Source organism: Lacerta agilis, chromosome 1, assembly GCF_009819535.1.
Source record: "Lacerta agilis isolate rLacAgi1 chromosome 1, rLacAgi1.pri, whole genome shotgun sequence".
Classification (NCBI taxonomy): Eukaryota; Metazoa; Chordata; class Lepidosauria; order Squamata; family Lacertidae; genus Lacerta; species Lacerta agilis.
In genome coordinates, this window is record NC_046312.1 from 73,399,045 (window position 1) to 73,418,642 (window position 19,598).

Sequence of the window (19,598 nt, forward strand, 5' to 3'; positions counted from 1 at the left end):
ACAGGTCTAGAATATGTTTTGCAGAAGAAATTAAAGGGAAGTATGCAAAACTAATACAACAGGGTGGTGCAATCCAGAAAGAGGAAGCAATATGGAAGACGTGGAGATTTTGGCAGGTAAGCTTTTGTTGAGTGGAGGAAGCAAGAACTAAAACCTCATGGTTTGAAACGATATACTCTATTGAACACAATGATGGAGAGTGCAAGGGGAAATTATACCAAAAGGAAGATGGAGTCAACAGGAAGAGCAAAAACTACCCTCTTTCCCTGCACAGGTTGTAAAATGGGGAGAGAGGATTATTTAAGGCACACTTATTTAGACTAGGAAAGAGATACCAGTATTAAGCCAGTCATTGTCATAACAATTTTCCCCTCACCCCTTGGCAACTTTCATATAAGGCAGAGGATCACTCCAGTGCTGTGTCCTATTAATAACTCAGACACAGGCTGTGTCTCAGTGATGGAACTTCCCAGGCAAGACTGGAAAGGTTCCCTTTCTGAAATTCTCAATAGTGTCCTGTATTCCTAGCAACTCGCACTGGAGTGGCTAGAAAAGGAGCAAAGGGGAGTACCACTCACAGACAACTGAAAATCCACAATATGCCAGTAACATGTAGGGAAATTACACAAGTCTTTAACATTCCCCCCTCCTCAGAAATCTCAGTCAATGAAACCTATTGTACTCAACCCAGCTAAAACTGTTACAATGCCTACACTGTCATCCCATAATGTTCCAGAACACATAACAACAATATAAATTAAGTTCACCACATTGATTTTATTTCAAATCAGAACAACATGGTTATAGTGGAAGCGGATGAAGAAAGATGTGTACAAACTCCTTAATTGGTTACTGAGGTTGTTTTTTTATATAGCCTTCTACTGAAATCTGCTCTCAGATAATGTGTTGTGTTGCAAAGATGAATCTTAAGACAGTTTCCCAAATCTGTTTACAAGCTTGCGGTACTGAGCAGATGCACACTCTCAACAGATGTTAGCATTCAGAATCCAGGCATGACAGCTTCTTCAAAACAGAGCAATGTTGCTTTTGATAACTGAATCTCACCTAACCCAAAATTCACACACCTTCAATTTTTGAGCCTGAACTCTCAGAGGAATGTTGCAGGCTAGGCTTCCACAAAAGTGCAGCACCCAGCTTGTACATGGGTTGGCAAGAAGTGAAGATGGGAGCATCTTATTAATATATTGGATGCACTGAAACAATATGTCTGGTATGGTAGGGGAACACCTGTATGGTCCAAGGAAGAGCTAAATAATTGAAACCTGAACCCAGGGCATGTTCTTCTCAGTCTCAGATCAAGTGGATTCACCTAATAGCTAACTATTAGTTAAGGCCTCCACTCTTCTAATAGGAGTAACATAGCTCTTATAAGGTTATTTGAACTGCTTTGAGGGTTGTTGTTTTTTTTCCAGTCAAGCGTTATATAAATTTTATGAAACAGTAGAATAAAATAAAAATTCTTGCCCAAGTAGGACACTTAAGGCACCCCAAGCCACAGGTATTTGTGAGGAATAGGCATGTTGAATTGGTACACCCAGCATCTACATTTGAACTACTTTGCCCCAGGTATCTCTGCTGATCTGTGCTACTCTAAATAAACTTATAGGATCAATGTGGATGACCCAGCAGCAGTAGTGACATACCGGTATATTAACTACCCTTGTAGCAAGCTCCCATGCTGTGATGAGCCTCTGCTGTGACATACTTGCTGTTCAGCTTCCTGTGTTGGTACCTAGAAAAGCCTTTAGAATTAAGATGTAAGCCAAAGTGTACTTGACTGAATGGAAGGATGTCAGAGGCAGTGCTTGCTGCTTTATCAGCTCCAGAGTAGTAAGAAAACATGGAATAGTGGCATTGCCCATCTTCATTATTTCATAGTGTGTTAATGAACCAGGACTGTTAGAGCATCATGTCCTATCTTTAAGTCAGGCATTAACAGACAGTGATTAAAAGACCAACAATGATTTAAATGGCCTTTTTAGAGTCTCAAATAATATACTAACTGAAGTCTGAAGAAGTGTGCATGCACACGAAAGCTCATACCAAGAACAAACTTAGTTGGTCTCTAAGGTGCTACTGGAAGGAATTTTTTTATTTTTTATTTTGTTTTGAAGTCTCAGTGGTACATGAAGGAATACAAAATCCATTATCTTCCAGAATGTGACTATACAAAGGACAATGCCTGATTTTCACTGTGTAGATCTGAACATGTAAAAGTGAGATGTCTGGGGTTTAGGTCAAACCAGTCTTGAAATCTGCTCAACTGAATCAATTCACCCATCATTTTAAATTTAGAGTGAGATGTCCTAGGCTTGTTGACAGGTTTGCTCTCTTGACAGGTACAGCATGTGTTCATGATTCTTGTTTAATTCCCCCTCTAAAGAATAATTTGAAGTGCAAGAAGTTGTGGGTGGGATGGGAAGAAAGGAGGTCTGTCTTCTCTGCAGAAAAACAACAACACAATTATCCAACTTCTTTAAATGCTCAAACAGATGACAAGTGAGCAAGCTCTCAATGCCACTTGCAAGTTCCAGATTTTAAACAACACACTCTCTTTTACAGTCAGTAATAGATCCCCAAGCTTCATAGAGCAGGAAAGGGAGTCAGGAAAAATAAACCCTACTAACATACATGCACACACACATTTTTAAAAAATCTCTTTGAACTCAGAGGATAGACTCTCATGAAGTTCTTCTGAGATAAATGGGTTGTTATTGGAATACAAACTAGGGTCGCAGAGTAGCGGGCATGAATGTTTATGTGCACTTGAGTTCTTTGATGAGTGCCAATCATTTCTGCAGTTTGTTCGCCACCTACGTGCTCTCAAACATGCAACACAGACATGCACACACTCCTAATCTGCTCTCCTTCAGAAAAACAGAAAGGCTTAAAATGGGCACATCCTTAACCCTCAAAATAGTGGCTCAATGTATAAGCTCATTCATATCTCAGTGAGAACAATAGAAAATACATGTGATAAGATGAAGATTTGATAGCTTGGGTGTGGTTTGTTTATTTGCAGAGCCGTCTCATCCATAGAGGCCGGTGGCGCGGCGCGCCAGGGCGCAGGGCACCCCAGGGGCGCCCCCGCGAGCCCACCGGCATACCGGGCTCCCCCTCCCCAACCCGCCCCGCCCCCACGGGCAGGCGCGCACTCGCGCGCCGGCGGGCGGGCTGTAAGCCGCCCGCCCTCGTCTCCCGGAGCCCCAGCTGGAGCGCTGAAGTGGCGCGGGGCTTTGCGCGACCTTCCAACACTCAAGCTGGGGCTCTGGGAGGCGAGGGCGGCCGGCTTGCAGCCCGCCCGCCCTCCCGCCGGTGCGCAAGCGCCCACCCGCCCGCCCCTCACCCTCCGCCCACCGGAGCGCGGGCGCCCGCTCCAACGCCACGCCTCTCATCCCCCGCTCGCCCACCCCACCTCCCGAGGGGCGGCCAGCGCGGGAGGGAGGCGGGCAGAGAGGCGGCAGGCTGGGGGCGCCGAGGGATCGCTGCGCCAGGGCGGCAGATCCCTCTAAGACGGGCCTGTTTATTTGTTGCAATTCCTCCCCTCCCAGTGCTATTCAAATCTCCTGGGTGAACATCAATATGACAGCACTGACAACCAATTAATCATGAAAATCATCATGTCACACAAGCAGTCCTGGTGGTGGTTTTTAATTGAAGACTGACACCCACCCACACCCACAAACTCCCACATATACACAATGTTTTTGTTGAGTAAAATAGTATTCTAAGGCTGTGGTTCTAAATGTACAAATGTATGTATGATTCACTCTCCAAAGATGTGGGGATGCAACTACCTTAGCTTATTTTCACAAAAGGAATCAGACAAACAGGGATGGTCCTATCAGTGCTGATTAAGCCATGATGGAGAAATTAAATCCTCATGTTCAGTGTCAGGGTAGCTCTGAAAACCAGACACTAGAGACAAAACTATTAGTACTATTCATCACATTTCTTAGTTGCCTTTCTAAAATAAAAAAGACCCAATGCAACTTACAGGACTATAAAATATAAGTGTTTAAAACTAAACAATAAAATAGCAATCAATCTTTGTAATACTAAAAGCATACACACCATAAAAAGTTAAAAGAAAAACTGGCAGAATATAAAATTAACCAAAAACAAACAGAAAAATAATAAGGGGGGGACCCAGCCCATTACATGCCATCAAATGGCCAGAAGCAGAAGAAAATTTTAACCTGACACCAAAAATATAGTGCAACCTTTTGATACCTTTGTGCCCTGCTACTAGGCTTTCCATAAGACTATGGTACATCAGTGTTAGCAACAGATTACTGGACCAGCTGGACCTTTAGTCTGATCCAGCAGACGTTCTCTTTTGCTTTTCTGAAAAGATCCTTTTTAGAAAGTTCCCACCTCCATTTATACCGTACTTTCAGCATAACATCTTAATAGGGAACCACTTCATCACCCTTGTGGAGAGATCATTAAGTTCTAAATGCATGTAAAACTTGCCCATTTGACCAGAGGTAAGACATATGAGTCCCCACTTTGCTCAGTTCAATGGAAGCATGAACCGAGGACATATTTTACTTGGGATAACCTGGAAAGCTGTCTTCTTAAGTACAATATTTGTGAAACCATGATGTGAGAGATTGCCCACAACATTTTGTTAACAGGGTACATTGTACAGCTCTTCTTTTCTTGCACTTCAGGACATGTAGAACCTCAGACTGTGTTTCACTTTCAACCTTGACCTGAACTGCTTTCAGCAGCAGTAGCAACAGCCCATGGTACTGGCTGCAAATTGTAAGCGTACTAAGAAAATATATACTTTAATAGGCACAGCAGGCTTGCATGACTTTCTCTTCTATAGAAGTGTAGCGCCAGAGAAACAATTCTGAACAAATTTACACACTTATTCTAGCAGAGAAATGATAATTTATGCCTGGCAAGGGTATAACTCTCCCAGTGCATTACAAGGGCCTCAGAGTCATACTTTTAGTCAACTGTTCAACACCAGTAATAAAGGCTGCTTGGAAATAATGTTACAGAATCATCTTGAAAGCAAGAGCTGTGAAAAATGTGTCTGAATTTAGCAGCCTAGGAAGCCCAAGTGGACACTCAGAGAATAATCCATATGTCTACACTTAGCAATCCACCCACAACCCAGTCCCTTAGATAGGGCAATGCAGACTCAAATGACACATTTATTGCAGTTTCATTCTCCACCATGCCTGCCCATGTATCATCTCCACAGCAGCAGTTCTGTTAATTGAGACCAGCTGCTTCATTTCTGAATTATTCTCTCTAGAAATATTGATAGTATTACGTTATGATTAGAAAGCACTTTACCAAATGCCTCTCAATTCTGCACTGCTCAAATGAAGAGCAGCTGCAGAAAAAAAGGGGCCAGTTCCCTGAATATACAAAATAAAAAAGCTTTAGCCGCAAAAAATAAACTGAACTAAACTGGGTGGGAGAGTGAGGGGGGAAAAGGGGGTAAATACAGTCAGAGACAACCAAATGCAACAAAAATCAACTTGCGGTACACTGAGGACTTGCCTCAGTCATTTTGCCTGTAAATGGGGTTCCTAACAATAGTTTTATATATTTATTAATATGTAAATTAATGGTTTACATATTTTCACTAGTGCATCAATGAACATAAAACATTGGGCTCTATGAGTAAGTTGACACTTGGGAAAGACAAAAACTCTCCACTAATCTGCTGCCTGGACTGGACATCAGGGGCTATAAGGATGCAACATGCTTATAAAGACAATTATAAAGGAAAGGATATTTCTTAAAACCCATGCAATAACAAAATTGTTCCTAAATTCTTCTAGAAGTAGAATAGTTCATCCTTTCTTTCTAACAGAAGTTTGTTAGGGATGAAGAACTTAAATTTTAAAAGCACAAACAGAAAAGAAGCACACATTCTGGTAAAGACAGATTAGTGGTATCATCAAAAGTATTCCATTAACAATAATTCTATTAAATTTCTATTCCCTGATATACACTCTCAATATTGTTAGAAACAGGGATGTGAAACAGCCTTTCTCATTCTCATTAAGCCTGGACAGGTCTCTCACTGACGCAAAATCTAGTTTCAGAGCATTCCTATGCCAATAGCGAGCCCAGAAGACTCAGCCACCTATAACGAGGGAAATTCCAACTTCAAAGAACAATGGTTTTCCACAGAAATAATCACAGCCCAGGACCAGATGCTCACATCTGTCAGAATAATGCAAGTAGAACAGCCCATTCTTGTGGTGTAACTTAGATCAACCCAACCTAGACATTAACTGTATTACATTAAATTACTTTGCCACTACTGGACATTAATTTTTGTTCTTAATTAAAGCACATGCACACACACACCCCTCTTTAATTCCAGTCTCCCCACCCCCAGTCCTGAATTAATAGTATTATGCAAAACACAACCCTAGCACTGACAGGGATGTTTGTTAAACATAATTAAAGATATTAATTTTGCATGGAAGAGAAACCACCGAGCCAAAAACTTTTCTCTCTTTTTTCCCCAGATCTCCCATTAGAAAATTACCTTCATTAGCACTGACTCGCTGAGCTTCTCTCTGTTGACAATTTTTATTGCAACTTTTTGACATGTTACACAGTGAATCCCCAACTTCACAAGCCCTGCAAGAAGAAACAGAGAGAGAGATATGGTTAGCGACATACTCAGTTATCATGCTATGCTAGTATTTTACTTTTCATGCTTTTTTTACAGATGTGAATAGCAAACACATTTAAAACAGGTCCTGCAGAACAGACATATCCAAGCATCATTTTTGGAATTTCTCATGGCTTAATCAGTAGTGGGCTAAAAAAAAAGGGTTAGTCTCTTTCCATTCCCTCCTGACCTGCTGCTAGATCAACTAGAAGACTAGATAGTTTAAATTTTTTGAATTTATTTTTCTTGACATTCCAAAAAACTTGCAGCAAGTAACAATGTTAAAATACCATACTAAAACCCTAAAGTGTCTTACAGTTGATCCTATGCATCTTTATTTGGCAATAAGTCCCACTGAATTCAATGCAGCATTCTTTATAAGCCTGCCCAATGCCTACAGCAACCAACTGTGGGGATGACAGATAAGTTTCATTCCCGTATCTGAATTCTAGCTCCTCATGTAACCAGTAGCACCTCTTCTAAGCACTACAATCTTACTTTACACCAGCTGCTGTGGTGCCTCAAATGAAGGCTGGACACTAAAAGGCTGCCTGAGTGATTTAAATGTCTGGAAGGGTCCCTTTTTACATTCAAGTTCTCCTTTATCTCAGTTTTGAAAGGTTCACATCACTCTATGAGCAAAATTGCCTAACTATCATTCATAGCTCATGAAGCAAAGCACCGCCTTGACTTCCAATGTTTACCCCTTGAAGCCTCCAAGTGTTTTGGGGATTTTTTTCAACAGAACTATCTAGCACAGCAACATTATTCAGAAACCAGGATATGGAGAAAGTGTTCAAGGTTACAAAGCACCAATCTACGGTATATTACTACCTTCCTCCCTGAACTACTCAATTGGATCGCTGTTCCCTTAAGTCACAGAATCAGAAGTTAAACTTAGCTGCTCACAAATCAAGATGGATAGTCCTTTCTTGGGCTCCTCTTAAAAATATATATGTAAACTTACAACTCTCTTGTCTCCCCACATGTATATCCCCAAAAGGCATACTAGGTTCTTGGAGCATCACAACACTATGAAACAGTCATCTTGTATACACAAGTGTCTAAGGGCATCAAAAAAAAACAGCCTAGACTTAGGGAGTGTCACTGTACTATTATATTTTTAAAAAACATTATAAAAAGAATATTCTCATTAACCATCAATTTGTCAGACAAGCAAAACAGACAGACACAAACCAAACCGGGGGGGGGGGGGGGGTTATTTCTTCCTTACTACCAAAGGGCTGCTTAACTGCAGCTCTGCAAGCAATATCTGGCTAGTTCTGATCTACCCCCCAACTGGGCAATCTCCCACCCTAGAGCCCTTACAGGTTGAAGACTGGTGAAGGGTTGGGTCAGATTTCCTTAGACTCTAGTGCCTGAAAAACCTTTAAAGTGGCATTCTGCAGAACAGTCAAAGATTTCATATTGCCTGAAAAGGAAGTGTTGGAGGCAGCATGCATTGAATACCAGTCACTAGGAATCACAACTGGGAAGAGTACTGTTGTGCTCATTTCCTGCTTACAGGCTTCCCATAGCTATCTGGTTGGCCACTGTACGAAGGGAATGCTGGACTGATTCAGTAGGGATATTCTGATCTTATTTTGTTCACTGTAGCCAGGGCTAGTGCTGCTGGCACAGGAATGGGGCCACGGCAGCTTCTTAGTGTTCTGCTTGTGGTGACACAGGAACTGTCAGTTGTGCTTTTGCCCCAAAATCAGATCATGCACATTGGATAAGCCTGTAAAACAGTTGCTTAGAAAAAGAGATAATTCCGGGCATTTTGATGCCCTGTAGAATAGCTTATTATTCCCTCTCTTCTGCCCTCCAACAAAATCCACTTTGGATTAAGCAATTTGCTCATGTCCCCCAAAAAGCTTAATTTCTTGTTTTCCATACTTCTTGAGGGATGAGTGAATGTATCAGAGCCTTAACTCTTCTTTAAAATTTAAGCATTTTTAAAAAGAATTAGATTGTTCCTCTTTTCTTTGTCTTTTTGCTTTTGGTGCTGGATCACATCTCCAATATCAGTATCAGCCATCATGTAATTCCTAACTATCGAATAGAATCAGGATATATGTACACAACAACTGACTAGAAAAATTGGAACTGTTGAATTTCTGCCTGGTCATTCACCTCACATCGTAGTGTAAAACACTAATTTATGCAATGAACATTCTTACACTGACTCACTCAAGCAATCCTAGGTCACACAGAAATTAATTAGCACTGTATGAAGTGAGTGATTCAGACAGCTATGTTCACTGAAAGTCCATCTGGATATTTACTACACTTGTTGCTGTTCTGCATTTCTGCCTGAAGATTTAGGCTACTACATTGTTCATACCGACAGCAACATACACCTGGATTCTATGGTACATTGAATTTTTGTGGTTTTGTCTGACAATCCCTTACTGTCCAGTCCTAATAAAGCAGAGTCAGAGGGGTTACAGATCTAGGAAGCAATTTGGGACAGGGAAAGAGGACAGGCAGGAAACAGACATTCATGGTTCAAAAGTCTAATTAGGATTCCGGAGAACAAGGGCGACTGTTAGGAGGTTGTTCAGGACCATGGATAGATCCGAGAGAGCAGATTATTTGTAAAAAGCAAGCTCAGACTCAACTAAACCCTTTTATGCTCCCTGAGCCTGACTAAATCTCTGAGTGCTTACACCCCTGCTGAAGAGTGTAGAGCCTTAAAGGCAGCCCTCTGGCTCAAGCCTAGGACACCATCATCTCTTCATGAGTACATGGCAACCACAAAGCTGTCTCTGATGTTTCAGTTTGATGGAGTATGAAGCATTTAGAGGTGTATATGCTAGCCAAGTGGACTTAGGGGTGGCAGTCTATGGGGATCCAGGCTGTAGGGCATCTCAAGCTTAGGGGTTTCTGGTTCAGTGATGGAGCTGAGGCTTCCTGCCTTCTGAAACAGCACCTCCCCTCACACTCTGTCTGAATCCAGACCATTGCTGGACTTTGGTGTCATAACACTGCTGCCAGCTCTCTCAGTCCCACCCGTACTATGATTTCAGTGACTAGAAGCCATCTGCGTTGCATAAGATGCCCATACTCTTCAGTTAGATAGGGAGTTGTTGTAATAATACATACTACAGAATGAAAGGTCTGGGGTGAAGTTTAGCAGCTTGAGATTGCATCCTATCTAGAATTTCCTTTGCCCAGTAAATCTGGACATGTATATAGCAGATTTTATCACAAAATATTTCATCTAACCAAACCAATGAATGTGATATCCCTGTGGCATTCTTGAATTTCTGAAATGCTTTCAAATCTTGACATCAATTTTTCCTGGCAAAGATGGTTGAAAACATAACTTCTCCTTGCTTCTGCAGCTAAAATGTGTAAGCTGCTACAGCTCAGCCATTTTCAATACAATTTTTCTTAACTTTGCCCAGTTTGTATAACATACCAGGGAGATTCTCAACACCAAACTGAATACTGATAGGTTGTATTAGGACGGGGGGGGGGTTGTTGGTTTGTTTTCATTTTATTATGTATTTGGTCTTCTAAATTTGTATTTTTATGTTGTGAACCACCTTGTGATCTTCAGATGAAGGGAAGTAAACAAATAATAATAATAATAATAATAATAATAATAATAATATGCCATTCTTATGAGTAGGTTTTTTTAATGGTTTATATATGCATCTCCTCCCTTTCCTTCCTCCACATGCCTTCCATGACCACCCCTCCCTCCATTTGTCTCCAACTGCCCCTGTGCATTTTACTCTTACATTTCTAATTACGGTATTGGTGGGAGTACTTGGCAATGTACCACCCCTCAAACGTAGCCAGTAACCAGGATAAATGCCCCATCGGTCCCCTGAATGCTTCACACAAAGCTTCACACAAAGCTAAAAGCCTTGTAGAGATTATACACTCAGAAGTGGAAAGCTCAGGCCCTGGTGCCAAAATACAGCCCTCCAACCTTCTCTATTTGGCCCTCAGGACTCTATCAAAGCCATGCCCTCTCTCCAGCACACATACCTTCCTTCTGGGTCACAATGGGGTGACTCCCCTGGTAGGGTGAAGCCACAGCAATAGCCTCCCAGAAGCAATACTGCTGCCACTTAGCAGGATATTGAGAGGGGACAGCGAGCCAAGGGGTGTGTGTGTGGTGTACGGATGGAGCCAATCAAACATCCCACTGGTACTCAAGCACAGATCTGCTTTGCTGCTGCCTCACTGTGTGTGTGTGTGTGTGTGTGTGTGTGTGTGTGTGTGTGTGCATGTGGCCCTTAGGCTGATAAAAAATTCCTCACCCCTGCACTGGCCTGCTTGCACACAAGCTCGGCTTAACGTGCAGTCCTGGCCTACAAAGAGAAGAGGACTCTCAGTCTTTGCCTCCGTCAGTCTTGCAAATCTGTTCAACAATTCCAGCTCCTCATCAAAGCCAATATAAAGAATGAGAAGCTTATATTTTGTAAGAAAATTAGTAACAGAACACAAGGTCTTTGATCTAGTTCTCTCTGATAAAGCACCTTTCATGTTATCTCAAAGTTCCCCACCTACCACACACACACACACACACACAGAGAGAGAGACAGTACAAATCCTATAAATCACAGTGTAAAAGCACATGAACAGTTGGGGGGATTACAATGAAAAACAATTATAGATTGTTTTGTAACCAATTTCTTCTTTTTAGCTGGAACAGGTACACCTTCCCCTGAAGTGCCTACCCACGCAATGCATGTTTTCTATTGAGAAATCATTCTAAAGGCAATTCACTTGACTAGATTTCCATTCCACGTGGTCTGGGAACTGGAAACACTAGTTCTGAAGTTTCCGCTGCTGTTACCATACAGAGATGCTGCTGGTAGGTGCTCTAACTCATGATAAGCACACTACAGTATTTTAATATTTGTTGGAAGCTGCCCAGAGTGGCTGGGGAGGCCCAGCCAGATGGGCGGGGTACAAATAAATTATTATTATTATTATTATTATTATTATTATTATTATTATTACTACTACTACTACAGTAGCGACTCAACAGCTGCTGCCTCTTTTGTAAGATAAGGCATCCAAACACAAGGGTTCAAGGAAAGGACCAAGAGCAGCTAATACTGTTGATATTGTAAAAATCTAGTAGGAGAAGGCTTGTGAAACCCATGAAAGCTGTTCCTAGTTTACAAATGAATAACATTATTAAATGTCGATTGTTTGGGAAATAAAGTAAATATTAAGTAAGTGTGGATTGTTATACAGCCATACCAAAATCACCTTCCTGGTGCTCTCTCTTTCTTTCTTGTGTTTACAAGTTGTTTTTAATTTCATCCCCCACATGCCCAGGAGCTCTGCTGTACAGATATCCAGTGGCTGGGAGACAGAATGCCACAGATCCTGCTATGCCAACATTAGACTATTCCACAACTTTTCTTTGATCTCAACCACTAAGCTTCACTAGGAGCCCTCTAATTTCAGGCCAGGGAAGAAAAGCAAGGCACAGGGAGGGGAGGGGAGCTAACACTGTCTTTTCATTTATAATTAAAAGCCATGAACTGAAAACTGATGAAAGCTCACTGCTCTTTTCTGCCAAAAGAAAGCAAGAAACCCCAAGATGATACAAAGAAAAGACTGACATGAGTACAAGAATAGCAGGAAGAAGCTTCTCTGTGCTGCATATTCTAATGCTTCACTGATGAATTCTACAGAGGCTAAGTAAACTTCCCAATACAGAGACATTGAAAGAGAAATAGGCCACTGTTTGCAGAGTGTGTATCCAAGAGACTAGCAGCCTGCTCTTCTGCACATTTACTCTGGGTTTGCTCTGAAGTAAGTGTGAAGTAAGGTGGTGCTGTGGGTTAAACCACTGAGCTTGCCGATCAGAAGGTCAGCGGTTCGAATCCCCACGACGGGGTGAGCTTCCATTGCTTGGTCCCTGCTCCTGCCAACCTAGCAGTTTGAAAGCATGCAGTGCAAGTAGATAAATAGGTACCGCTCTGGCGGGAATGTAAACAGCGTTTCCGCGCGCTGCTCTGGTTCGCCAGAAGTGGCTTAGTCATGCTGGCTACATGACCTGGAAGCTATCTGTGGACAAACGCTGGCTCCCTCGGCCAGTAAAGCGAGATGAGCACCGCAACCCCAGAGTTGTCCACGACTGGACCTAACAGTCAGGGGTCCCTTTACCTTTACCTTTAAGTGTGCTTAGAATCATATCTTTGATTATATTTACTCCCTAAATCAGGAACGGCTAACCTGTGTTGTTGGACTTCAATTCCCATCAGCCCCAGTCAGCACTGTAAGGGATGATGGGAGCTGCCGTCCAGAAAGATTTGAGAGCCAGAGGTGAGCCTCACCTGCCCTAAAAAATGTGATGAAACACTTTCCAGCCTTCCCCTTGTTAGGAGGTCATTGAATCTAATCCTACACCTTGGAGCTAAATTTTCAAAGCTGAATTGCGAACAAACAATGGGTTGGATCCAGACTACATCAGTTGAACTTAAGTCCCATTGAATAAATAAAGCAAGTTGTCCATGACTTTAGGCTCACTGAGTGGAATTCAGAGTAATGTTAAGGAGATCATTGTATCAGCAAAAAGCATTTCTGCTTGCCTAACAGAATGATCTCCCCCCTCCCATGTGCTGTTCTGGGAGTTCTCTTGACCCTCCAGAATGGATTTAGCAGAGGTGGCGGTGGGGAGGAAATGGGAAAAGACCCATAGCATTAGCATGAGTCCTTGCTCTGACTTTTGATAATGGAACCAGGCACACTAATTTAAATCAGAACTAAATCAAACTAGCACACCGGAATCAACCGAACAACCCCCTTTTATTCCTAGCTATTCACTTATCAATCATACCAATAAGCATATAGATTTCACTCTTATTCCCCCTTCTATTGACCAGGTTTCCCATCTGCACCAAGGCCAACTGGAGTTTCACAAAAACAAATTTTACATTGGCTATCTAGGTAACCTCTTACTTGATTGGCCCAGAACAGCTGCTTGATAGCCATGTGGTAGTTACTTGACTGTCTCTAGAAACAAGCTGTTTTACAGAGGCTTATGTACAATTACCAAGCAGCAAAGTAAAGGATGTTAAGTAGTAGGACAAGTTACAGATGGCTGAAATAAGCCTTCTTTCGCTACAGGGAACACTTTCTGAAAATTTGGTCACTCCAGATTTGTGTTAACAAGGAGCAGAATTTCAGTACTTAATGGTTTAAAGACTCTCATGCTGTAAAATAAGGATAATAATATTTACTTACCTGCCTCACAGGGATTCTAGGAGGATTAATTGATTAATCCTTATAAGAACTTTGCAGAAAGAATATTAAAATCTGATGCAAAAGCTAAACAATATTACTTGCAATATTGCCAGTGGAATATAATTGGTAGAAGAAATATTCTGGATTGACAGTACACTTTTGTTCACCCTCTGTCCTTCTTTGGGATACATTTCCTCCTGTTTTCTTACCTAAAGTTACCATAGGCATGAGAAGAAGCTAGTTTATGGAAAGCAATAATTACTGTTAACTACTTCTGTCCTCTTGTTGAGTCAATGTTTATTTATTTAGAGCAACTGTTATCTCAAATTATTGCCCATAAGATTACAGCCTGGTATCAAGTGATACCCAAAATATACGCTGTCAGTTTCTAATTGCACATAAGGAGGGGCTGAATTCCTTTAAATCTAAATAGAAGAGGATAGAACTACTCCACTCTTTAATGAGGTAATTTTAACCATCGGCTCTTCAATGCTGACATGGTATCAGAGGGCTGTTCTGGAGAAATTTTTGCAATAAATTGCTTTTAAGCTGAAGCCACTATAATTACAGTTGCATCCAAGCCAGTGTTTGGGAGCTCTGCTGGAATTCTGCTTGGATGCCAAAATTCACACTCTGGCTTAGACAAAGGCAATAGATTAATAGAGCTAGAAGGATCAAGGGCCCTTCAGTTAATTCACCACAGCCTTACTTCAAGGCAGGGACACTCTTATGCCAAGCCTCCCCTCCCCACATCACCGAAAACAGAATCACAGGGTAACTCAATCTTCGATTCACACTACTTGGCTAAGAGCAAGATGAGAGCTTCAGAGACACAATCTGAATTAGGCCAAAACAGCCTCACATAAAAGGCCAAACTGATAATATCAAAGTTCTCATATGCTAGTATCTGAGAATCTATAACAGTCCTTCACACTTGCCTCCCATAAAGAATTCCAACCAGGATAGGAAGAAGGTTGGTGGCTGTTGAGGAACAGGACAGCTACTGTGGCCAAAATAGAACATTTTCAGCTTCTGCAACAGTAAACCTCACCTGGCGGAGGGGGGATTTATTTAATCTTCAGGCATCTTTATAGCCCTGGGAACTCCTGTGTGGCATCTATGACAGTGTCCTCAGACACTGGAAGGGGAGTTGCATGCTTTTAATTTGTTTTGCGGTATAAAGGTGTTTTGCATGTTCCGGAGGTGGGGGGTGGGGGGCTTCTGAGTATCTCCAGTTTTTCCGCTGTGAAATGGGTGTTTTGCAATATCCACAACAGTTTCTTAGATTCCCAAAAGTGCCCTCATGCCCAAGAAATCTGGAGACCTCTGTCATTTCATCTTCACACCTGCTGTAACCCCACTCTCTCTCCTATTTGTTATTCCTGACAATGTGCACACTATTATCATTACAGTATTATTATTGCAATATGGCAATGATACATTATGATTGACAATGTGAGTGAAAGCAGAGAAGTGTGCTTGACAGAAGTATGCTGCCATTTAGGTACTGGGAGGGAATTCACTGTGGATCACTGGATTTTTTTCAGGAGCAAATACTGGTAAGGAGATGAAGTAAGGTTTGGTTAAGGCATTATGAGTTTCTGCAGAAGAGGGAGATTGGCATCCCAAAGCTAAACCACTTGATCAGCACTAACCTTGGCCAGCGATTTACATTTCCAGGTTCCCAACATGGGAAACTCCTTGGAAGCTTTGAGTTTAGCCCACTACTGCTAGGTTTGCGCTTTACACCATGAAGTTGATAGGAGGATTGTTCTCTGAGCTCAGCAGGATCAAAATATACAGAGCTGAGATCAACTCTATTGATCAGCCCCTTAGTATCTTTCTTATAGTATTTCATGTCTCAGTATTTCTTGGAAAGATTTTGTGCCAGTTGAATAGAGCAGAGGCACAGGGCTCTTTACGTTTTTTGTTTTAGCGTGGTGTCACTCAACTGATCTCTCTCTCACAAGGGCTGCCATATATCCGGGTTGACCCAGACACATCCGGGAATCACTTAGAAAAATGATGTCGGGGCAGATTTTTACTGACTCAGCAAAATGTCTGGGGAAACCCGGGTATATGGCAAGAAAAGCTGAAATCAAAGAAAAACCACCAAAGCACCAAATTAAAAAGCTCAACAAAAAAAGCAACACCTCTCTCTCCCCCCCTCCCTCCCTCCCTCCCTTTCTCTCTCTCTCTCTCTCTCTCTCTCTCTCTCTCACACACACACACACACACACACACAAGAACATCCTTATAAAAAAGGAATTTAATAGAATTTTGCTTTCAGGTAGAAAACAGAAATACATCTGTTGGGATTTGAGAAATAGCCTGAAACTTCCAGCCAGTTGGGCTTTGATTTTTAGGCTGGTTTCCCTTCCCATTCCTGTGCAAAAGACATGGGAAACTATCAAAACGGAAGTAGTTGGGGCAACAGCTTTGAAACATCTGTGGAAAGGGGTTAGTAAAAACAGGCTGCAGTTTCAGTCTTTCATCAAACTAAATGACTAAACATTACAGATTACACTTTGTGGCTGCCACAGTGGAAACTGACTTTTTCACAGATCTGGAGAAGTCTAGGGGAAATGCAACTGTTAATTCAGATTGAGCCAGCTGTAGCATCTGTGATAGCAAGAAATAAGCTGCACATCCTATCCTAGCCACTGAAGCAAGCTCTGTGACCAGCTTATGTCCTCCCACCCCCAATCACTAAAAAAAAATGGGAGAATCAAAGTCCATCTGTAGGGGAGTTTTTCAGGCCTCATTAATCCATCCTCTCAGGTACCAGAGAGGTGATAGGAGACACAGCAGAGCCTTCACTGTCTATCCTTAGTAAGGTATTTTTCAGAAACATGCAAGTGTAATTAGGTAGCATCTGGGTAACGAGCCATGCTGGCCTGCCTTGGTCCAGTGATCCACTGAGGAGGATTGATTCAGTGCAAGGAAGAAACATCATGGGAGGGAGAGACAGCAGAGAGGAGATTGCGCCTCATACTTTCTTCTAATTGATGTTTCAATCCTGTCTACTTCACTTGCAACTTATTAACTTACTCCCTGCCTCCACTTTCCACTTCCATCTTTGTGGCTTCTTCAACCCCTATTTTCTCCTCCATTTTAGGAATTTGGTCGTATCACATTTCTATTTTGTGCCACACCTTTCACCTACCAATGCTGATGCAATCAGTGGCACCCAAATTAACATTTGTTTCTGTTTGATAAGGATGACCACGGTCCATACTTGTATATTTGTAAATGGAAGTGGAAATGCCACCATAGCCACAAGCCAGACCATTTATTAGAGATTTATTTTGGGGGGGGGGGTGAGTTTCAGAAGACAAGGCAAAAATGATTAGCAAGATGAGAAGTAAGGCTGATCATAGATCTAGCAACTACAACTACAGTTGGGCTTTAAGAAGCCTTGGAGAAGGCCTCAGCTGACAGCACAGAAGGGGATCAGCACTTTAAGACAGGGGTTGCCAAACATTTCAGGCCAGTGGGCACATCAGGAATTTTGATACAGTGCTCTGCATGCTATGACATAACACAAAATGGCTGCCATGAGAACATGGTACATAAGACATTAGCTGCCACATCAACATGAACAGAAAAAGAGAAAGGCCACAAAATTATGTGGGCATGATCCCCCCCATCACCTATATCAGGTGTTACTCACAGAGACAAGTTCTTTGTACCTCTCCCCTGTTCAGAATGGGTGGGAGGTAGGTACCCAATGCTAGCATTCAGTGAAATGTAGGCATGTTCAAGGGGGCATATTCATTAAAGAGAGACTGAGCCAGTGCAAGCAGCGACTGAACAAGAAGAGCACATAGCCCCTCTTGCACTGTAGAATATTTAACAATAATTTTCATGGGTATTGGCGCTCATGGGACAGCATTGCCAGGTCCTATTTAAGATATACCTCACAGCAGTTTACATCAGCAAACAGGTCCACTGTCATTCCTTATAAAGCGGAGCCTGTGGGCTGGTCGGGAGGGTGAAAATCCAGTGAGCAGCCATGGGTGAAAGGTAGCAAACAGACAAGTTTAGGGTACTTGAAAGCAAGGGAGATCTCACAGCAACATGAACAGAGTTTTGATATTAATCCCATTGCATAGTCTCTTGAGATAGATCTGTTTATACTTCAGCCCAGGTTACTTGCTAGCTTGTGTACAAGAATTTCTGAGCACAATAAATTATACAATATATATGTACATAATGAACTAAAAAAAAATGACAGCAACTGGATTGTATAATTACTCAGAAGCACCATATATTAAATTGGGTTCCAAAAAGTATACCACTAGCACTAGTGTCAGATATTCTTGATAGGCAGCTAATATTTGGATTACTTTTAAACTGCTGTCCAGCCTGGTGTTGGCACCAGAATAGTTTTGGTTGACTTGATTGATGACCTCGCCCAATAGAAAGGCAAGGGAAATGCAATGCTGCCAATTCTCCTGGACTTCTCAGTAGTTTTACTACCACTGAACACAGTATTATTCTAGCTCAGTTTCCTGAGTTAAGGACTGGGTTAGTTTTTAAGTGGGTCTGTTTTTAGTTGGATGTTTATTTCTAAAAGATTAAAACAAGGTTTTAATCAAGTTTTCAAAAACATTTTTGTTTTTTAATTAGTATTAGTATGGGTGGGAGCAGGTCCCTAAAAAAACAACCAACCACTTTAAAATACTCCACTGACGAAAATGAAAACTGAGATTTCATGAGCAATCTATTGAACCTGAATACTGGTACATTAATCACTGCCTAATCCTCATTAATTTTAATCACAATATAATTTTAAGTGGTTTTGAAAACAAGCTAAATAAACAAAAATGAATGTACACTAACTCTGTGGAGATGACAGACCTATAATTTAAGGCGTAAAGAATATATTTCAGAACTTTGCAATATAATGTATATATATATATATATATATTTATGAACTTGGCCTTTGCTCAACAAAATTGTGAATATTATAAGCAGGGTTAGTTTAATTTTGTGTATGATTGTCATTCTGTGATGAATGTGGAAAGCACTGTAGAAGCTTTGTCTTGTTTGTTGAGGCTAGTCACTGGTGAGGCTAATAAATGGTGAACTGCTGAGTCTTAATTCTCACTTGTGTCCAGATGTGATTTCAGGGTGCAGTCCAACACATAGCCCATTGACTCCCAATCACAACAATGTTAATTCTCAAACTTACAAAAAACAAGTTAGGATGTCTCTGCACTTTGACACTGCATTCGGCAACTCCTACACTAGACACTTACTGGAAACAAGCATGGTGGCTACATGTGAGAGATGGGAAGTCCTAAAGTCCACTCTCACCCAGCTATGAATGCACTAGGTGACTATTGCCTCATTATCAGTCCCCAGCCTATGTTGTTTGGAATGACGAAATAACAATAAGTAGCCATGAACTGCAAGAAGATCAAACCTATCCATTCTCAAAGAAATCAGCCCTGAGTGCTCACTAGAAGGACAGATCCTGAAGTTGAGGCTCCAGTACTTTGGCCACCTCATGAGAAGAGAAGAATCCCTAGAAAAGACCCTGATGTTGGGAAAGATGGAGGGCACAAGGAGAAGGGGACGACAGAGGATGAGATGGTTGGACAGTGTTCTTGAAGCTACTAACATGAGTTTGGCCAAACTGCGAGAGGCAGTGAAGGATAGGCGTGCCTGGCGTGCTCTGGTCCAT

The 19,598-nt window shown here is 41.7% G+C and overlaps 1 protein-coding gene across 15 annotated transcripts in view; it reads right to left on the reverse strand.

The window, feature by feature from the left end:
- The window catches only part of BRSK2 (BR serine/threonine kinase 2), a 395,220-nt gene that overhangs the window by 182,743 nt on the left and 192,879 nt on the right, over nucleotides 1–19,598 (reverse strand). For all 15 annotated transcript variants that reach the window (XM_033155249.1, XM_033155259.1, XM_033155232.1 and 12 more), the window contains exon 2: nucleotides 6,551–6,645. In XM_033155249.1, coding sequence (XP_033011140.1) covers nucleotides 6,551–6,645 — 95 coding nt within the window. The remainder of the gene's footprint in view (nucleotides 1–6,550; nucleotides 6,646–19,598) is intronic.